Source organism: Petaurus breviceps, unplaced genomic scaffold (assembly GCF_028583685.1).
Source record: "Petaurus breviceps papuanus isolate PSGF00001 unplaced genomic scaffold, PetGlider_PUasm1.0 37, whole genome shotgun sequence".
NCBI lineage: Eukaryota > Metazoa > Chordata > Mammalia > Diprotodontia > Petauridae > Petaurus > Petaurus breviceps.
In genome coordinates, this window is record NW_027186296.1 from 23923203 (window position 1) to 23939371 (window position 16169).

The following is a 16169-nucleotide window of genomic DNA, read 5'->3' on the forward strand; positions in this document are numbered from 1 at the left end:
TGGAATTAACCTAGAGTCATGGGAAATTTTCACAACAGAGATTCCCTCCTTCCATATATCTATATATCTATATCCATATGTCTATAGATATGTGGATATAGATACGTAGATTTTTTAAAATTTGCTTTTAATTTACAACATTCAGGTCCACAATCCCATGCGTTTCAAATTTTCTTCCCTTCTCTCTCCTCCCCCCCGCCCCCCTCCTGCAATGGTAGCATGCAATCAAATATGGGATCTACAAACACCTTCACATTAAACATTAGTCAGGTTGTAAAGAAGGATTATAACCAATTGAGTGAACAATGAGAAAGAGGAAACAAAATAAAACAAGAAAAAGAGAGAGAGCAAGTGCTTCAATCTGCATTCAGACTCTATAGTTCTTTCTCTGGATGTGGATATCTCTTTCCATCATGAGTCAAATGATATGATGGTATACTTGGTATTTGGAGTTCAAATTTTTAAAATATTGAATGTTAAGATTGTTTTTACATATAATTGGAAAAAAACAAAACATTATTCATAGAAAAATATCAACAATTTGTGATTCTACCATTGCTTTATGATGTACCTTGGATGGTAAATCCTATTATCTTGGTACTTTGGCTTTTCAGTATCAGTTGATTTTGTAAATTGATTTGGATTGAACTTTGTTTTCATCATTAAAACAAAAAATTAAATTGATAATACTTAGATCTTATTTAACACTGAAATCTAGCTCATTCTGCAAACTTCCTGTTCTCATAAAATTTAGCTAGGAAGTAGAAGGCTAGGATTTAATTTGATCAGGCATTTAATAAGCACTTACTGTACAAAAGACACCGGGAATGCAAAGAATAGAGAAATATCCCATCTTCAAAGAACTTCCATCTAAAAATGGAGGATATCATACAAACAGTTATGTACATGTGATCTGCTTATACTGTAAATGGCAGTGGATCTCAGAGGGAAGGCACTAGCAATGAATAAGACCCAGAAAGGCCTCTTGCAGAAAGGAGGGAAAAATAAGTGTGCGTGCATGTGTGTGTATGTGTGTACACATATATATCTAGGTACACATACACATATTTACGTGTGTGTATGCATACATATATATATATATATATGTCTATGATAAGTTCCTATGATGTGCTAGGCACTTTTTTTTTAAGCAAAGATTTTCTCACTTAATCCTCACAACAATTCTATCAGTTTGTGGCTATTGCTATTATCCCCAAATTACACTTGAGAAAACTGAGGCAAACAGAGGTTAAGAGATTCACCTAGGAAGCTAGGGCCATGCAACTTGTAAGTGTCTGAGGCTAAATTTGAACTCAAGTCTTCCTGCCTCTAGACCCAGCACTCTTTCTTTTGTACTATTAGATGCCTCTGTCATCTGAACTGAATTTGAAGAAAGCCAGAGAAGCCAATAGCCAGCAGCAAGGAAGGAAACATTCCATTCAATTAAACAAGTATTTAGGGACTACTGTTTTGTCAGGAATCATCAGGTACAATGGATACAAAGTCAAAAATGAGTCTCCTCCTTGCCCTTCAGGAGTTTAGATTCTACTTAAATATCTAAGTGACAAAAATGGGGATTGTGGCTTGTTTGTTTCTTTGTATTTGCTCAAAAAAAATTTGGGATTTCTGTTTCCTAAATACACAATCCTCTTGGAGAAGCCCAGAATTTCTTAGTGACACTTATGCCCCATTCCAAAAACCTGGTTTGGGCTGCTTTGGTGGTAAAAGCAGCATAGTTTTATGGCCATGGGAACTATAGGTAGGTGTTGTATTGAGAATTTCCTGAGACTCACCATCATACTTTATCCATATCCCCAACATCATTTTTATTACACTTTAGAGTTCACCTTTTTAAGCTGAATTATTTTGGGGGCATCTAAAAAAAGTATTTCAGATAGTAGAAATTAAAATTAAAGGTAATAACAATGTTGAAAATTCTGTAGTCATGGAATATTTTTGGCTTAGCCTAAATGTGAAAGAGAAATAGTGTGGCTTAAGGGTTAGATAGATTTCTCTCTAACTACCATAGTGTTTAGGTATTAAATAACCCACTCGATAAATGCAACCTACTTATTCCTATCTCCAATTTCTATCAGTGATTATGGCTTCTAGGTTGGTTCATGTTTTATTCATGATTATACATTTAATTCTTGTCTAATGTGCTTTGTACCAGGATACTTTATACCAATCTAAAAGGAATAAAAACCTGGAAGCTGAGGGATAAATATAAAAGGCTTAGGATGTTACTGCTCTTTCTTACTCTTATCACCCATCATGGTCAACTCTTTGAGAGACTGGAGTATTTGACTTACTGCACATCAGTGTTAGATGTGCCTTACCTTCAGATCATTTCAGCATTTTGCAAGCACTTTGGTTCTGTCTTTAACAATTTACCTTGTCCTTACATCAAATATATGAGTTTATTTCTTTTCAAATGCTGGAAAGGAGGCAGTGATAGACAGGGATTGTGACAAAGAAGCATTATTTGCAACCCAAACTTTATTAAATGTTTGATTTTATCTGTTATAGAACATGAAAAGCAGCGGTTATGCAAGAGTACCGATTATATGAATTTGCATTTCAAAGTAAAATGGTTTTATAATGAATATGTGCGAGAGCTCTCTGCCTTCAAAGATGCTGTTCCTGAATACTCTTTGTAAGTAGTGATTTTTCACCCCTAAGTTTTGTTCTCAGTACACAGAGCTCCAGTTCACTTTAGTTCTCCATCACTAAAATTCTTTTCTCATAGTCTTCTTGTGATTGGATAGATTTCAAATATTCAAATTTTAGAAACTATTTGATAGTCTTTCAGAGTTGTTTCTGCTTTGTCTTTTCCATTTGTATTTTTTACAAAAAAAAATAACACTGGAGACTTTAAATGTGTCCAATTTAAATGTGATAATCAGACTGATAGGGAAGACTGGATCACAGTGCTAACAATACAAATTTGATTCCTAAAGAGCTAGAATTTAGGTTGCTCTGGAGTTGGAGAGGCATATATGAAATCCTTTATATTATCAGATTCTTTCCTTATCTTTGCCATATACCAAGGTACTTAGTGTCAACCTGAAAGTTTGGTTAAAGGAGGCAAACAGATCAGATGATATGTAAATCTATATTGTTTATTCCATATAAGTAGCAAAATACATACATATATGGAGCCAGATAAAATCTGACTGCCTGAACAAAAGAATGAGAACCTTAAATATATTTAAGAACCATCCAAATGCAGGGGGGGGATATTTCACTCAAATTTATAATCTCCATGAATGTTTGATCATGGTATGAGAAAGGAATTTTCTTAATGGAATAGGTGGTAAATACAATAAAATAAGAGAGTTGACAAAGTGTTGATTAAAATTATGACCCAGGATATTTGTGTTTTCTTTACCATTAACATTCCATACAATAGTATATGTCTAAAAAATATTACAATAAGAAAAATCCCATTACTCAAGGTAGTGTCTCATATTAAGGATCTTAGCCTTAATGGCCATAAAGTCAGTCCCATCTGGCCTTGTTGACATAGGAAGAATATTCTCTGAGTTTGCTCAGAGAACAAAGAAGCTGTTAGGCCCAGGCTCTTCTTCTGGTTGATTAGTTCAGGCTCTGGCTCTTATTGGGGGTTCAAAAATGATATTAAATAATTATCATTAGATAATCAAACTTTTTCACAGTAATTTTTTAAAAATAGACTATCCAGAAAATCCATTAAAACTTTCCCATGCGGAAAAGGGGTAGAATGGTATTTAATAAATTTACAGTGTTTTCATTTTTATGCAACTACCATTTTGAGTGTACTCACTTTGAAAACACACTTTAAAAAAAACAATACTAAAAAATAAATAACCTTAAAGCTTAATTATATACAAATGAATTGTTTCTTATGGTCCACACTATTAACCAAATGAAGTTTTGTTTTGCTTTTTTAAGATGGTTTGAGCCCTTTGTCATTCAGTGGCTTGATGAAAATGAAGATGTGTCAATGGAGTTTCTTCATGGTGCACTAGGAAGAGATAAAAAAGATGGAGTAAGTTTAATTTCCTGTCTTCAAATTAATTATTATCACAAAAAAAAGTTGTTTTGATACATAAAAGTTGTTTCCTCCAGAGTGAAAAATTCCTTTACCATTAGTGGAGAATTAAAATTAAATGATTAGTGACGAGTCTGAACAACTCCTATTATTTTTAAAATAAATAACACAAGGCAGTGGGGTATAGTGAATAGAGAACTATTCTCAGTCAGAAAAATCTTTATTCAGGCTCTGCCTCTAACATATACTGACTGTGTGACCCTGGGAAAGTCCCTTAACCACTCAGTGTCCTAGGCAACTCTCTAAGACTCTAAGTTGGAGAAAAGGTACCATAATTTCCATGATCATTAACCTAAATATGAACTGAACACTTGAAGCTAAAGACATTAGATTCCCAAGGCCCCAATCCCAGAATCCTAAACATAGAAATCTCATATAACTTGGCTGAGATCCCAAGATGGAGACAAGTGACCTTCCCAATCTACTTGGAGCAAATTTCATGACCATGACTTGCCTCTGGTTTAAATGTAAGCATTGGAGAACATATTGGGATATTCTAATACCACCTTTTATAGCCCCCTGTTCAGGAAATACTGAAATGATACATAACCAAGATCTCAGTCCAGCAAAAAAGAGATTTCAAATAGCATAAGCCTTCCCTATTTTATTGGATCTGCAGAAGATTGGCTGCTTTGAAAGCAAGCATTTTATTACAGTGGGATGGAGTTGGATGATGTAAGATTCAGCAGTTAATGAATAATGATGAATCCACTGTCTCAAATGTGCCAGCTTATTAGAATGGTTTCTGCTTTCTCCTTTCTCAGTTCCAGCAGACCTCAGACCATGCCCTCTTCTCTTGCTCTGTGGTGGATGTCTTTGCACAGCTTAACCAAAGCTTCGAGATTATTAAGAAATTGGAGTGCCCTAATCCTGAAGCATTATCCCATTTAATGAGAAGATTTGCAAAGGTAGATTAAAAATGGTCAATCTCTTTCTCATTTCTGGGTCTGTGAAATTTCCTCATTTTCTTGACTACTGCATAAATAATTCTGTTGTTTTGCGGCATCTGAGGCAACAGTCAAATTTCAATTTCTTTCACATGGCATAGTATCAACAACTTTAGTTGTCTTCAGTTTTGTCCCTCAGCTTCACAGAGGCATATTTCTGTGCTCTATACTTGCCATTTTAACATTATTCCTGTTCACATTCCTAAGGAGATTATAGTGAATAGTCCCATTTTTCAGAGATGCAACTTCCCATTTAGAAGAAAGTTTCATATTTCTGTCTCAATGAAATATGTTTATTAAGAGGACCATGCAGTGTACTACTATGCAGAAACTGTTGGACAAGGAGTTGGGGGGTCAAGTCTTAGCTCTGTTAGAATCATATAATTTGGCTTTCCTGATCTCATTCAGATGACTAGTGATAGAACCATGACTTGAACCCAGATCTCCTAACTTCCAGTCTATTCAATACTCTTTGCACTCCCCTCTATATTTTCTTTTAGAAGAAAAGTTGTGTTTGTCCTTCAGTTTCCTTATTTGTAAAATTGAGATCATATACTTAAGGTTTCTATTCAGCTCACTTTTTGTTCTTCTTTATGGGAAGCAAACACACACACACACACACACACACACACACACACAGACTTATCTGAAAGCCCCTGAAAGAGCTTACAAGTCATTGAGGAACAAGACAAATGCACAAAATAATAGCAGTTCATATATAATTTTGCTAAAATTAGTGGTATAAAAATATAAGCACATAATAGGGGGAAAATGTCTTCCAGCTATAAAAGTTTGAGCCTTTATTGCCCAGGTAAAGAAAAGAGAAAAGGTAATCCAGGACAGAGAAACAGAATGAAGATATTAAAAATTGAAATGATCATGACCTATATGGAATTGGCTTCACTTGAGCTGAATGTTTGTGTAGGTAACTAGCATTAATACTTGATATTTACATAGTACTTTAACACTAGAAGGAATAGGTATGTGGATTAATGAAAAAAAATGTGCTTGGTCCCTCAAAGTAGTGGTGTCAAACTGAAATAGAAAAGAGAGACCACTAAACAGTACATAGGGATCACTGCAGAGTGCATATTGACTTAGAAAATAATGTAAGTATGTGTATGCGTGTATGTATATACATATGTATGTATATACAAAAATTACTGCATCAATACATTAAAATCAGAAAGGATATGTTTTAATCTGTTTCTAGCCCCACTTGGGAGTATCATGGGCTATATGCAGCCAATGGTTTGATATCACTGCTGAAAAGTATTCTTAAGGATTATAAACAGTCTTCTAACATTATCTTATCTGATCTTTTGGAAGACCCAAGGAGGTAAATACCTCAGTTCCCAGAGGTACATGGAGGTAAATCTGTCAAATACTTATTTAACCTAAGAGGAAACTGAGGTTCATAGAGAGTAGTTAAGTGAATTATCCAAGATCATTCAGAAATGAAATTCCTTCCTAGCTCCTTATCTTGTGATAATTCTATTATATCATATTGGAAAATAGGGTTGAAGAACTAAAGTGGGTATAAATTATGGAAAACTTTGACAAGCACATTGAGGAACTTGAATTTGAGATAGTGTCATGCAAAGAAAAGAGCACTGAATGTTATGTTTCCACCCCAATTCTACCACATTGTTAGCTGGGTGACCTTGGACAAATTTCTAGACCTCTCCATTTCTCAGACTTCTCATCTCTAAACAGGGGTTATGATACTTATCAATACTACTTACCTTATAGGCCTGCTGTGAAATTAACTGACATAGAAGGGGTTTTATTAGCCATATAAGTGGTTTATTAATGTAAACGACTATGACTATCTTAGAGACATTTGGGAGTCATTAGCCATAGTAAGGGACTGACAGTAAATGGAAACTAATTAGGAATGCAGGTTTCATAGACCTTTTCTTGATTCAAAGGGCATAGTGTAGTTCAGTGAGCTAACCAGTGACTGGGAATCTCATAGAATCTTCAGGGAGTTTTCATCTGAAGCCTATGTTTTAATCTGAGAAGGAACCTTTTGTCCCTTAGTTTTTATGCCTGTAAAATAAGAAGCATGCTCCTTTGCTCTTATATGATGACCCCAAAGCATTTATTTAGATGCAACTTGAGAAGGGTTTTCTAGCCAGCAGATGTTTCCTGATTTGTAACACACAGATGTTCATGCCACTCCCTCTGCAAGATAAACTGTAGGGGAAAGAATCATTCAAAAAAAATCTAAAAGTAAGTCTCCTGATTAGCAGCTGAGTTCAGGCTGTGTGCCAGGAAGAGAAAGAAATGGAGTAGTTGCATGTGAATCCCTATGACACAGAGTAAAGAACATTTAACCGGTAATTAAAGGGCCAGCACTCTTGGCCTGGCTCTGCTGTTCAGTACTTTGGTCATCTCAGGCAAATCATCTGACCTCTCAAGATCCCACCCAGTTTCTTCAACTGTAAAATAAGAGGATTTATTAGATTCTTCTTGAGGTCCTTCTCATTTATAAATTTTGAAGTCTCGAAAGTCAGTTGATCCATGAGCATCATTTATTAAGTATCAGAAACTATGCCCAGAACTGGAAATTCAAGGACTAAAGTGAGAGGACCTGTACCCTCCAAGTGCTCATATTTTATTAAGGGGTTAAAATGTATTTTCAGATAATTAAATATGGGTACTTAACAAAAGAGTATCACATATTATTCCCATAGTCTTATGTTCTTCTTGGTTGGAACAGATTTATATTTCTGAAAGATGAACAAATAAAGTTATTTATCTTTATATTATATTATGTTATGTTATGTCATATTATGTTAATTATATTTATTACTATATAGTATGTTTAATATAGTATATAACTACATTAAATTCAACACATTCAGCTCAGTAAATGTTTTGTAAGTATCTATTGTGTTTATTACTCTGTGATAAGTCTGGATGTGAAATTTAGATAAGATATAGTGGGGGAGCCACAGAAGATTTCTGAAAGGAGGAGGGGTATGGCCAGATATACATGTATAATGACTATATTTTTAAAGAAATTATAATAGTACCTAAACCACACTGCAATGTAGGAGACTGGCAATGGGTTATGTAGAGCTGACTAGGGTGTTTTAACATGATTTTTATAATGATAGTGCATCTATATTATTTAGGCCTCATGTACCAAAAAAAATTTTGCTCAAAGCAAAGTTTCTATTCATGTATCTGAGATCATTTCCATGTATACTTAACATACTTCTTAATAACTTCACTGACAAAATGGGCATGCCTCATTTCAGTCCAAAAAGTAAAGGGATCACATTAGGAGCTGTTTATTCCCTTTTACACATTCTAGCAACAGTGACATTCTTGGTGTTCCTCACACCCAAAACTCTATCTCCTAACTCTAATTCAGTGCCTTTTCGTGGCTTTTCCCTCATCCCTGAAATGTTCTCCCTGCTCCTTTCTTCCTGCCTCCACTTTTGAGACTCAGTTCAAATTTGAACTTCTATAGTAAGCCCTTCTTAGTTCCCTCTGTTGGTCATGACAATCCCTCTGATTTTTTCATGTGTTTATACTGTATATATCATGTATGTGTATACATAATGGTTTGTATCTTGGGTCTCCCATTACCTTGAGAACTGGGACTGTATATTTTCCCCTATATCTCCAGTTCTGATGGTACCTGGCACATAATAAGCTTTTAATAAATGCTAATAGATTAACTAAAATTGGAAAGGACTGTAGGTATTATCTCATCCAATCCATTCGTTTTGTATATGAGGAAACTGAGATCCAGAAAGATGACATGATTTACCCAGATTTACCCATGGTTACCCCATTAGGGAAATGGAGAAACTATATTTAAGCCCAGATCTCTTGATTCGAAATTCCATACTTTGTACTTTATTTGTTCCCTGTTGCTTGCTTCCTTATTGCTATCCCTTTCAAAACAATTGTTCTAAAGCCCTCCTCTGAACCTACTTACCTTTTCCCCTGTGCTTTGTGGAATGCCTGCTCCATAGGTAACAAATTTAATTTTTTCTTAAATCTTTTCCTTTCCTGTCTTCTGGCTTTGACTGCAACCTGGTTCCTTGGTGATGATATAAACCTCCTGTCCTTTACACCACTGGTTGCACTTTCAACTCCTCCCCTACCTCAACTGCAAATCACTGGACAAGATGGGAGCATTGAACTACTGCATGCTCCCCATTGTCATTTCTAGGCTTTCCCTCCACCACCCTCACTCTGTAACCTCTCCTCTTTTGAGGTTCACTCAATTCATATCTACAGCCCAATCAAAATTTTAGTAGCTGTTGTATTCCAACCTCCAAGAAACTCCACTTCTTTCCTTAATGAATTTAGTGCCTAGCTCACAGCCTTTCTCTTTTCAACTCCTGCCTTCATAATAGGGGATTTCAACATATTAATACTTCTCCTAGGTTCCCCATTTCTCAACTTAGTGATTTCACATGACCTATTCTTCTCCCTCACCTCACCTAACCACCAAGATGGTCCTACCCTTTATATCGCCATCACCCATAAATTCACCCCTTCCATGTTCATGAACGCTGAAATTCCCTTTACCTGATCATAACTTGTTTTCATTCCATCTCTCCCTTTGCCTTACAACCTCAAGTGTTTTTCTTCTTCACTGTGACCTCCATTCCCTTGACTTTTCAGGTCTTTTTCAAGCCATGTTCCCTCTACTGATGATTACATTCTCCTTCCTTTACTACCTTGATGAACAGCTTCAACTCCACACTGTCCTCTTCTCTCAAGTCCCTCGCCCCTTTATGCTATTATTAGTACTGCATTGCCAAGCCCCAACTTTCTGTTATCCACATCCATTGCCTTTGCTCTTATTTAACAACTGTTGAACAAAACTGGAAAAAAAATCATAAAATCATGCTGGCTGGATTAATCACAAATTTATGTTATATAATCTCAAATAGTCCAACACTGTGGGAAGCAAACCTTTTATACCTATTGACTCAGAAGCATCTGGTGGTTTAGTAGATAGAGCTCTGGGCCTAGAGTCAGGAAGACATGAGTTCAAATCAAGCCCCAGACACTTCCTAGCTGTGTGACCTAACCTCTTATTGCCCAGCAAAATGAATCTGTTGGAGAAGGAAATAGCAAACCACTCCAATATGTTTGTCAAGGAAACCCCAAATGGGGTCACAAAGTCAGACACAATGGAAATGACTGAACAACAACAATAACAATTGACTTGCTCTCCCACTCACCACCATGACTTTTCCAAACTTTTTTTCATCCATCTTCAAACTTTGTATGGCTTTTCCTTTACCCAACCTCTCGACAGATAAAAACTTTAGTCCCAGACAGGAACTTTAGTCTCTGGAACTAAAGGCAATAAAGATATATAGGTAATTAGCAACAAAGCTAGAATTTAATCATAGGTCTTGACAATGCTTTTAAGATAGATAATAATATATGCTCTCCATCTATTGATAAATAATATTACAGGCAGGATGGTGGAAAAGTAGATAGAGTCCTGAGCCTGGAGTCAAGAAGACCTGAGTTAAAATCTAGCCTTAGACACTTACTAGCTGTGTGACCTTGAGCAAGTCACTTAACTTCTGCCCCAGTTTCCTCAACTATAAAATAGGAATCATGATAGCATCTACCTCACAAGGTTGTTATGAGGAACAAATGGGATATTTGTAAAGATTTTAATATAATACCTGGCATGTAGAAGGGCTATTATTATTATTAACTATTGAATAGAAGTCTAAGAAGTATTTCATTTTTCTTGTTGTTCAGTCATTTTAGTTGTGCGCAAATCTTCATGACCCCACTTGGGTTATTCTTGCAAAGACATTAAAATCATTTGTCATTTCTTTCTCCAGCTCATTTTACAGATGAAGAAACTGAGGTTAACAGGGTTGAGTGACTTTGTCCAGCTGTGTGTGAGCACAGCTACTAAGTATGTGAGGCTAGATTTGAACTCAATCTTCCTTACTCCAAGCCCAGCACTCTATCCACTGAGCCATCTAGCTGCACCTGGCTTTTCTTTTTTTTTTAAAGCAATTGGGGTTAAGTAACTTGCTCAAGGTTACACAGCCAGTTATTTCTGGGTGTGGTGCTAAGTATCTGAGCCCGGATTTGATCCCCAAGTCATCCGGACACTGGGGTCGGTGCTCTTACTTGCTGATCCACCTGGCTGCCCCTAACACCTGGCTTTTCTTAGATGAGAATTAAAATGGGTGGGGATTGGGGTAGGACTGAGGAATGGAGATGCAGCATACATCTTCTGTACTTTCTGGTCATGGGAATTGATGTGATTTCAAGAGGCAATGTGCTATAGTGGATAGATAGTTGATGTCAAAATCAGAAAGACTAGGTTTCATATCTTCCCATCTGTGTGACTATGAACAAACAGCTTATACTCTCAGTGCTCAAGGCAACTCTTGAAAAAGATGGCAAAGAAAGTGCCAATCTACCTTTGTAGAAGGAGTTTTCTCATCCAGAAGCTCTCTATCCCAATACAATCCTAAGTTTAGTCTTTATCCCTATCATATTCTTCCATAAGAATTAACACTTTTGTTTGGAACCTGGGAGAAGCCTATTTATTACATAAGAGAACAAGCACTCAACTCCAAGATGTGTGCTAGCCATTCAGAAGGATTTCTACATTTAGGCATAGAAAAAACGAAGTTAAATAGATACCAGTATAGTTGTTATTATTGAGCAAATTCTATGCAGACCCATTCTCCTCTTAATAGTATTATTTTCTGTTCATAGCACTGTGACCCAAAGGCCTTATCTCACTAATTGCCATAATAATAAAGCAGATGGAATAGCTATTGGTAGTGACAATACCACAACTTAGTTCCCTCCCCCCCCTTTTCTCTTAAAGACCAGCCTTCATCTCAGATCACTCAGGCTCTCATTTATTGGCCAATAATAGGTCTCAGACCAAGCCCTACTTGGTCATAGTTTGGGTCGTGATTGATTGGTTGGTTAGTTGTTGTCCCTCATTGTCAGAGAGGACCAAAATGATATCACTATATCGTGTCCAACTGTGACTTATGAGACAAATAAGAGCTCAGAATGCTCTACCACAGGTCAGGCACAAATACATTTGGTGTGGATACTCCCAATTTGTACATTCTCTGTTTCCTTTGAGCTTTTTCAATTCTGCTTTGCTCAGAGAACTCAGTACCTTCTCTGGTGAGAGTATACCATGCTGAGTGGTCCTGTGCCAGTGTCTCCCATGTGACACAATCAGTTCCAAAGTTCTTCAAAGAGACCTTGAGAGTGTCTTTATATTGCTTCTTTGACCACCATGTGAACACTTGCCTTGTGTGAGCTCTCCATAAAATTATCTTTTTAACAAATATACATTTTGCATTTGAACAACATGGCAAGCCCTGATAAATAAATTGTAAATAGCAATTATTTCTGTTTTGACTAGAAACCCTGAGGGTCTTCCCCTCCAAGATCTCTCACTTGTTTTTAAGAGGTCATTCTTTGCCTCATTTCTTATTCAGTCTTAATTACTGAATAGGCCTTGCCTCAGTCAAACTGAGATCTGTTAAAGACTTTAGCTTGAAAAGGCCAAGGTCTCCCATTGCCTCCAGGAGGGCTTCTCCAGTAGTCCTGATCTATATCTGTCTACTGCATCCAGATGGCTCTGGAGATAAAAGTGAGGCTAGTCACTTTTTGCAGTCCTCACTCACTTAAATCCAAGTCACTGACATATCATGGCATCACCTCCCTGATGTCATGGCCTTCTTCTAGAATGTAGGACAAAGAGCAACCATGTTCAGTCCATTTCTTAAAACATGTTATTGACCCAAAACAGAAAAAAAGATGTTGTTGTTTTAAAAATTGGGAAGTGCTCCTCACCCCACTGTGGCCACAACTTCACTGAGGCAGCTAAGGTGTAATAGTATATTCTATTCTATATCACTTCTACAATTTCTATTGACTGCTTGAATAAATGGATTTGCTTACCATTTCTAATCTATGATGGATTGTCTTTGGTGTAACCCCTATTTAGTATTAAAGCCTTAAGCTGGTGAATGTAAGTCTGACTCTACCTCTTAAAAGCAACCAGGGAAGTGGCTTTCCTTCTACATTGACTCATAGCCCTAGAGCAGAAATATTTGAGAGGGTGCAGATAGACATAATTCTACCCCACTATTCTTCTGGAAGACTGGAACAAAATGTGCTTAAGACAAGCATGTAAGTTTATATATTCTTAAATCATTTTATATTGAATAAAAATAAAATTCCCAAAAAGCCTCAAAGAAGAGATGTAAGAAAACACTTCATCCTTTTAGGGTGGATGGAAAGTATGGAATATTACATATAGCATCATTTCAGGGCAGGTAATGTATTGAATAAGTTTTCTGAATTTTTTTCTCCTTTTCTTTCCCTTTTTAAAAATTCTTAATTATAAGGAAAGGCTCCTTAGGATGAGGAGAGGGAAGGATGTAGGGTAAAATCTAGGTGATGTAAAATCATGATCTACTTTTCAATATTAAAGGAAACTAGAATAATTATTATCTTGTCTTCTATCTCATGACTGTCTTTTTCTTCACTCCACATTTCTTCTCCCTTTCCCTTGATTTGCTACTCAAAATGGTGGTCAAATCATGGAAAGGACCCAGTTTTCTTTACTACCAAACTACGCTGGCATTCTAACCTTTACTTTTCAAATGTTAGTCTTCTAAGACTAATAAGACTGAAGTGAATGAAGACATTTCCAAAGGAGATCAGTGTGTAACATGCAAGGAAAAGAATATCTTTTCCAGGTCTTTTGGGAAGACAGCATTTAGGGATTGTTATATCTTTTGTGATATCATTAAGGGGCAGATCTGTAAATGAGGCTTACAGAAAGGATGCTAGTATTCCCTCTCCCTCCCTAATAATTTGATCTAACAAAAATTTATTCAGTGTTTACTATATGCAAGTCCTATGCTAAGCACAGAAGAAACAAAGACGAAATTTAAAATTGCCCTGCTTTCAAAAAGCTTGCTTTCTACTAAGAGATGAGTTTAAATGAGTAAAGACAAATAAATACATGATAATTTAAGAGGAAAGAGAGGGATGGGGGGGGGGGAGAGAGAGAGAGAGAGAGAGAAACGAAAGACTTCTGATAAGAAGATGGAAACAGAACAAAGAAAGACTTCTGACAAGAAGTAAAACATGACCTGGGTTGCGAGTGAAGCAGAGATTGTAAAAGATGGTGGTGAATAATATGTTAGGTGCCAGAATGAAAATGGTGCACAAAACATCATAGAAGCAGAAGAAGGAACTTTGAGTTTAGGGAATCAGCGGATCAGTTTGACTAGAAGATAATATATGTGAAGAGAAGCAGTAATAAATAATCCCAGAAAGGTGAGGTGGAGTAGTCAAGATGGAATTTGCCCTGCATTTCCGTAGGCTTTACATCCCTGAAGATTTTTGTGTTGACCAAGTTTTAACCTTCACTTTGTACTAATGACTGAGTTACAACAGGCTCTTACAATCAGGATGGTTTGTCTTTTTTTTTTCCTGTGGAGAGAACTATAATGAAATTACTTCTGCAACCTCCATTCTCATTATGAAATAGTGATTTGGGAACTAATTCCATAGGTAAATCCCATAATAATTTTCAGCTTTATGCTTAAAGTGAAGTTTGAACAGCAGCATTTGTAAGATATTTTGGTATGATCAGCCATCTGTCTTCCTGGATTTATTAGACTGCTTCTTGAGAAGATTTTATGTTTTACAAAACCAAGTTTCTACTTGAATTACCATGTTGTTATAAACCTCTGTCTTTCTCCACAAAGCATATTTTTATCTTCATTTTTATATCTAGTCCTAGGTTCTCAATATGATTTTTAAAAATCTATAAACCATGGTAATAGTCATGTTTATCTTTGTGAATAAAAAATAAACTTAGCCACTTCCTTTCAGTTTACAATTTACCATTTTGTTAATTCCTTAGATTTTTACTATGGTAGATTTTGAGACCAGGAAGCAAATGCTGACAAAAATAAAGGCCTAGCATTACTCTATCTCTCTTTTGCTCCCTACTTCTATCTTTCTCTTTCAGAGTCATTAGCTCATTTGTGAGGAATAAAGGAATAAAGAACTAACATTTAGGTTGATGATACAGAAAACTTAATTTGAAAATTCAAAGGAGGAAACATATAAAAGTTGAAAAAACTTATTACAAAAATTATCGAAGTAAATAAAATTCTTGGCAGAAAAATTTGAGGAACTCTAATAGCATTATTCAATAAAATTGGTTCTTACATAATTTCGGGAAATATATTTTTAGGATTTAACATAAATGGGAATTCATTAGCCTCTAATAGTGTCTGATATACAGAATCATGAGAAAGAATTGAGAGAGGGTCTGCAAAGATTAATTGTTGGATACTAGAACCTCTTAGCAAAGATTAAAAAGAATTGATGTTCTGTTCAAACAGAAGAAGACTGAAGGATAATTTAATAATAACTTTCAAGTACTAAGACCTCTTTGCATAAAGGAAGATGGCCAGATGTTTACTCTCTCCTCTGAGAACCAACAAAATTAAGCACCCTTAAGATACACATAGCAAGAATGATTTAGGTTAGCCATAATGATTTTCTCAAAAGGAGATTGTTTCACTTTGGAATAACAGTTTGCTAAGGAAGACTGTAAAACTTCCTTCTCTGGGGTCCCTTGGGGGAAAAAAAAGGATGTTCTCTTTTCTCTGATTTTCTTTTTAATGACAACCCTTCCTTAGACAATGGGAGAGATAAAATAATTTCTAAATGTCCTCTCTAACCAGAAGATTTAATGAAAATAACATTGAGATAGCAAGTATTTGGACTATATATATATATATTCAATTATGCAGATAAAACAAGTACTTTGTTCTTTTTCAGACCATCAGTAAAGTTCTACTCCAGTATGCTGCAATTGTCTCCAATGATTTCAGTTCTTATTGTGATAAAGAAAATGTGGTAAGTAAAAATATCAATGTGTTTAAAAGCATTTCAGCCATTCTTTTAAAATAATAGTTAAAAGTAAAATGTGCACATAGGAGAATTTTCCTGCCTTTCTCCTCATCTTCCTCCCCTCTTCAAAGTATTTTCATTTGTTCCTTTGATTATCACTTGGGAGTATAAAAACCAAGAATGTGGTGGCGGGG

The 16169-nt window shown here is 35.8% G+C and overlaps 1 protein-coding gene across 1 annotated transcript in view; it reads left to right on the forward strand.

Moving 5' to 3' along the window:
* The window catches only part of LOC138169643 (protein unc-13 homolog C), a 487553-nt gene that overhangs the window by 315814 nt on the left and 155570 nt on the right, over nt 1–16169 (forward strand). The window contains exons 15-18 of the mRNA XM_069099296.1: nt 2530–2656; nt 3934–4030; nt 4858–5001; nt 15904–15981. Of these exons, the coding sequence (XP_068955397.1) occupies nt 2530–2656; nt 3934–4030; nt 4858–5001; nt 15904–15981 (446 nt within the window). The remainder of the gene's footprint in view (nt 1–2529; nt 2657–3933; nt 4031–4857; nt 5002–15903; nt 15982–16169) is intronic.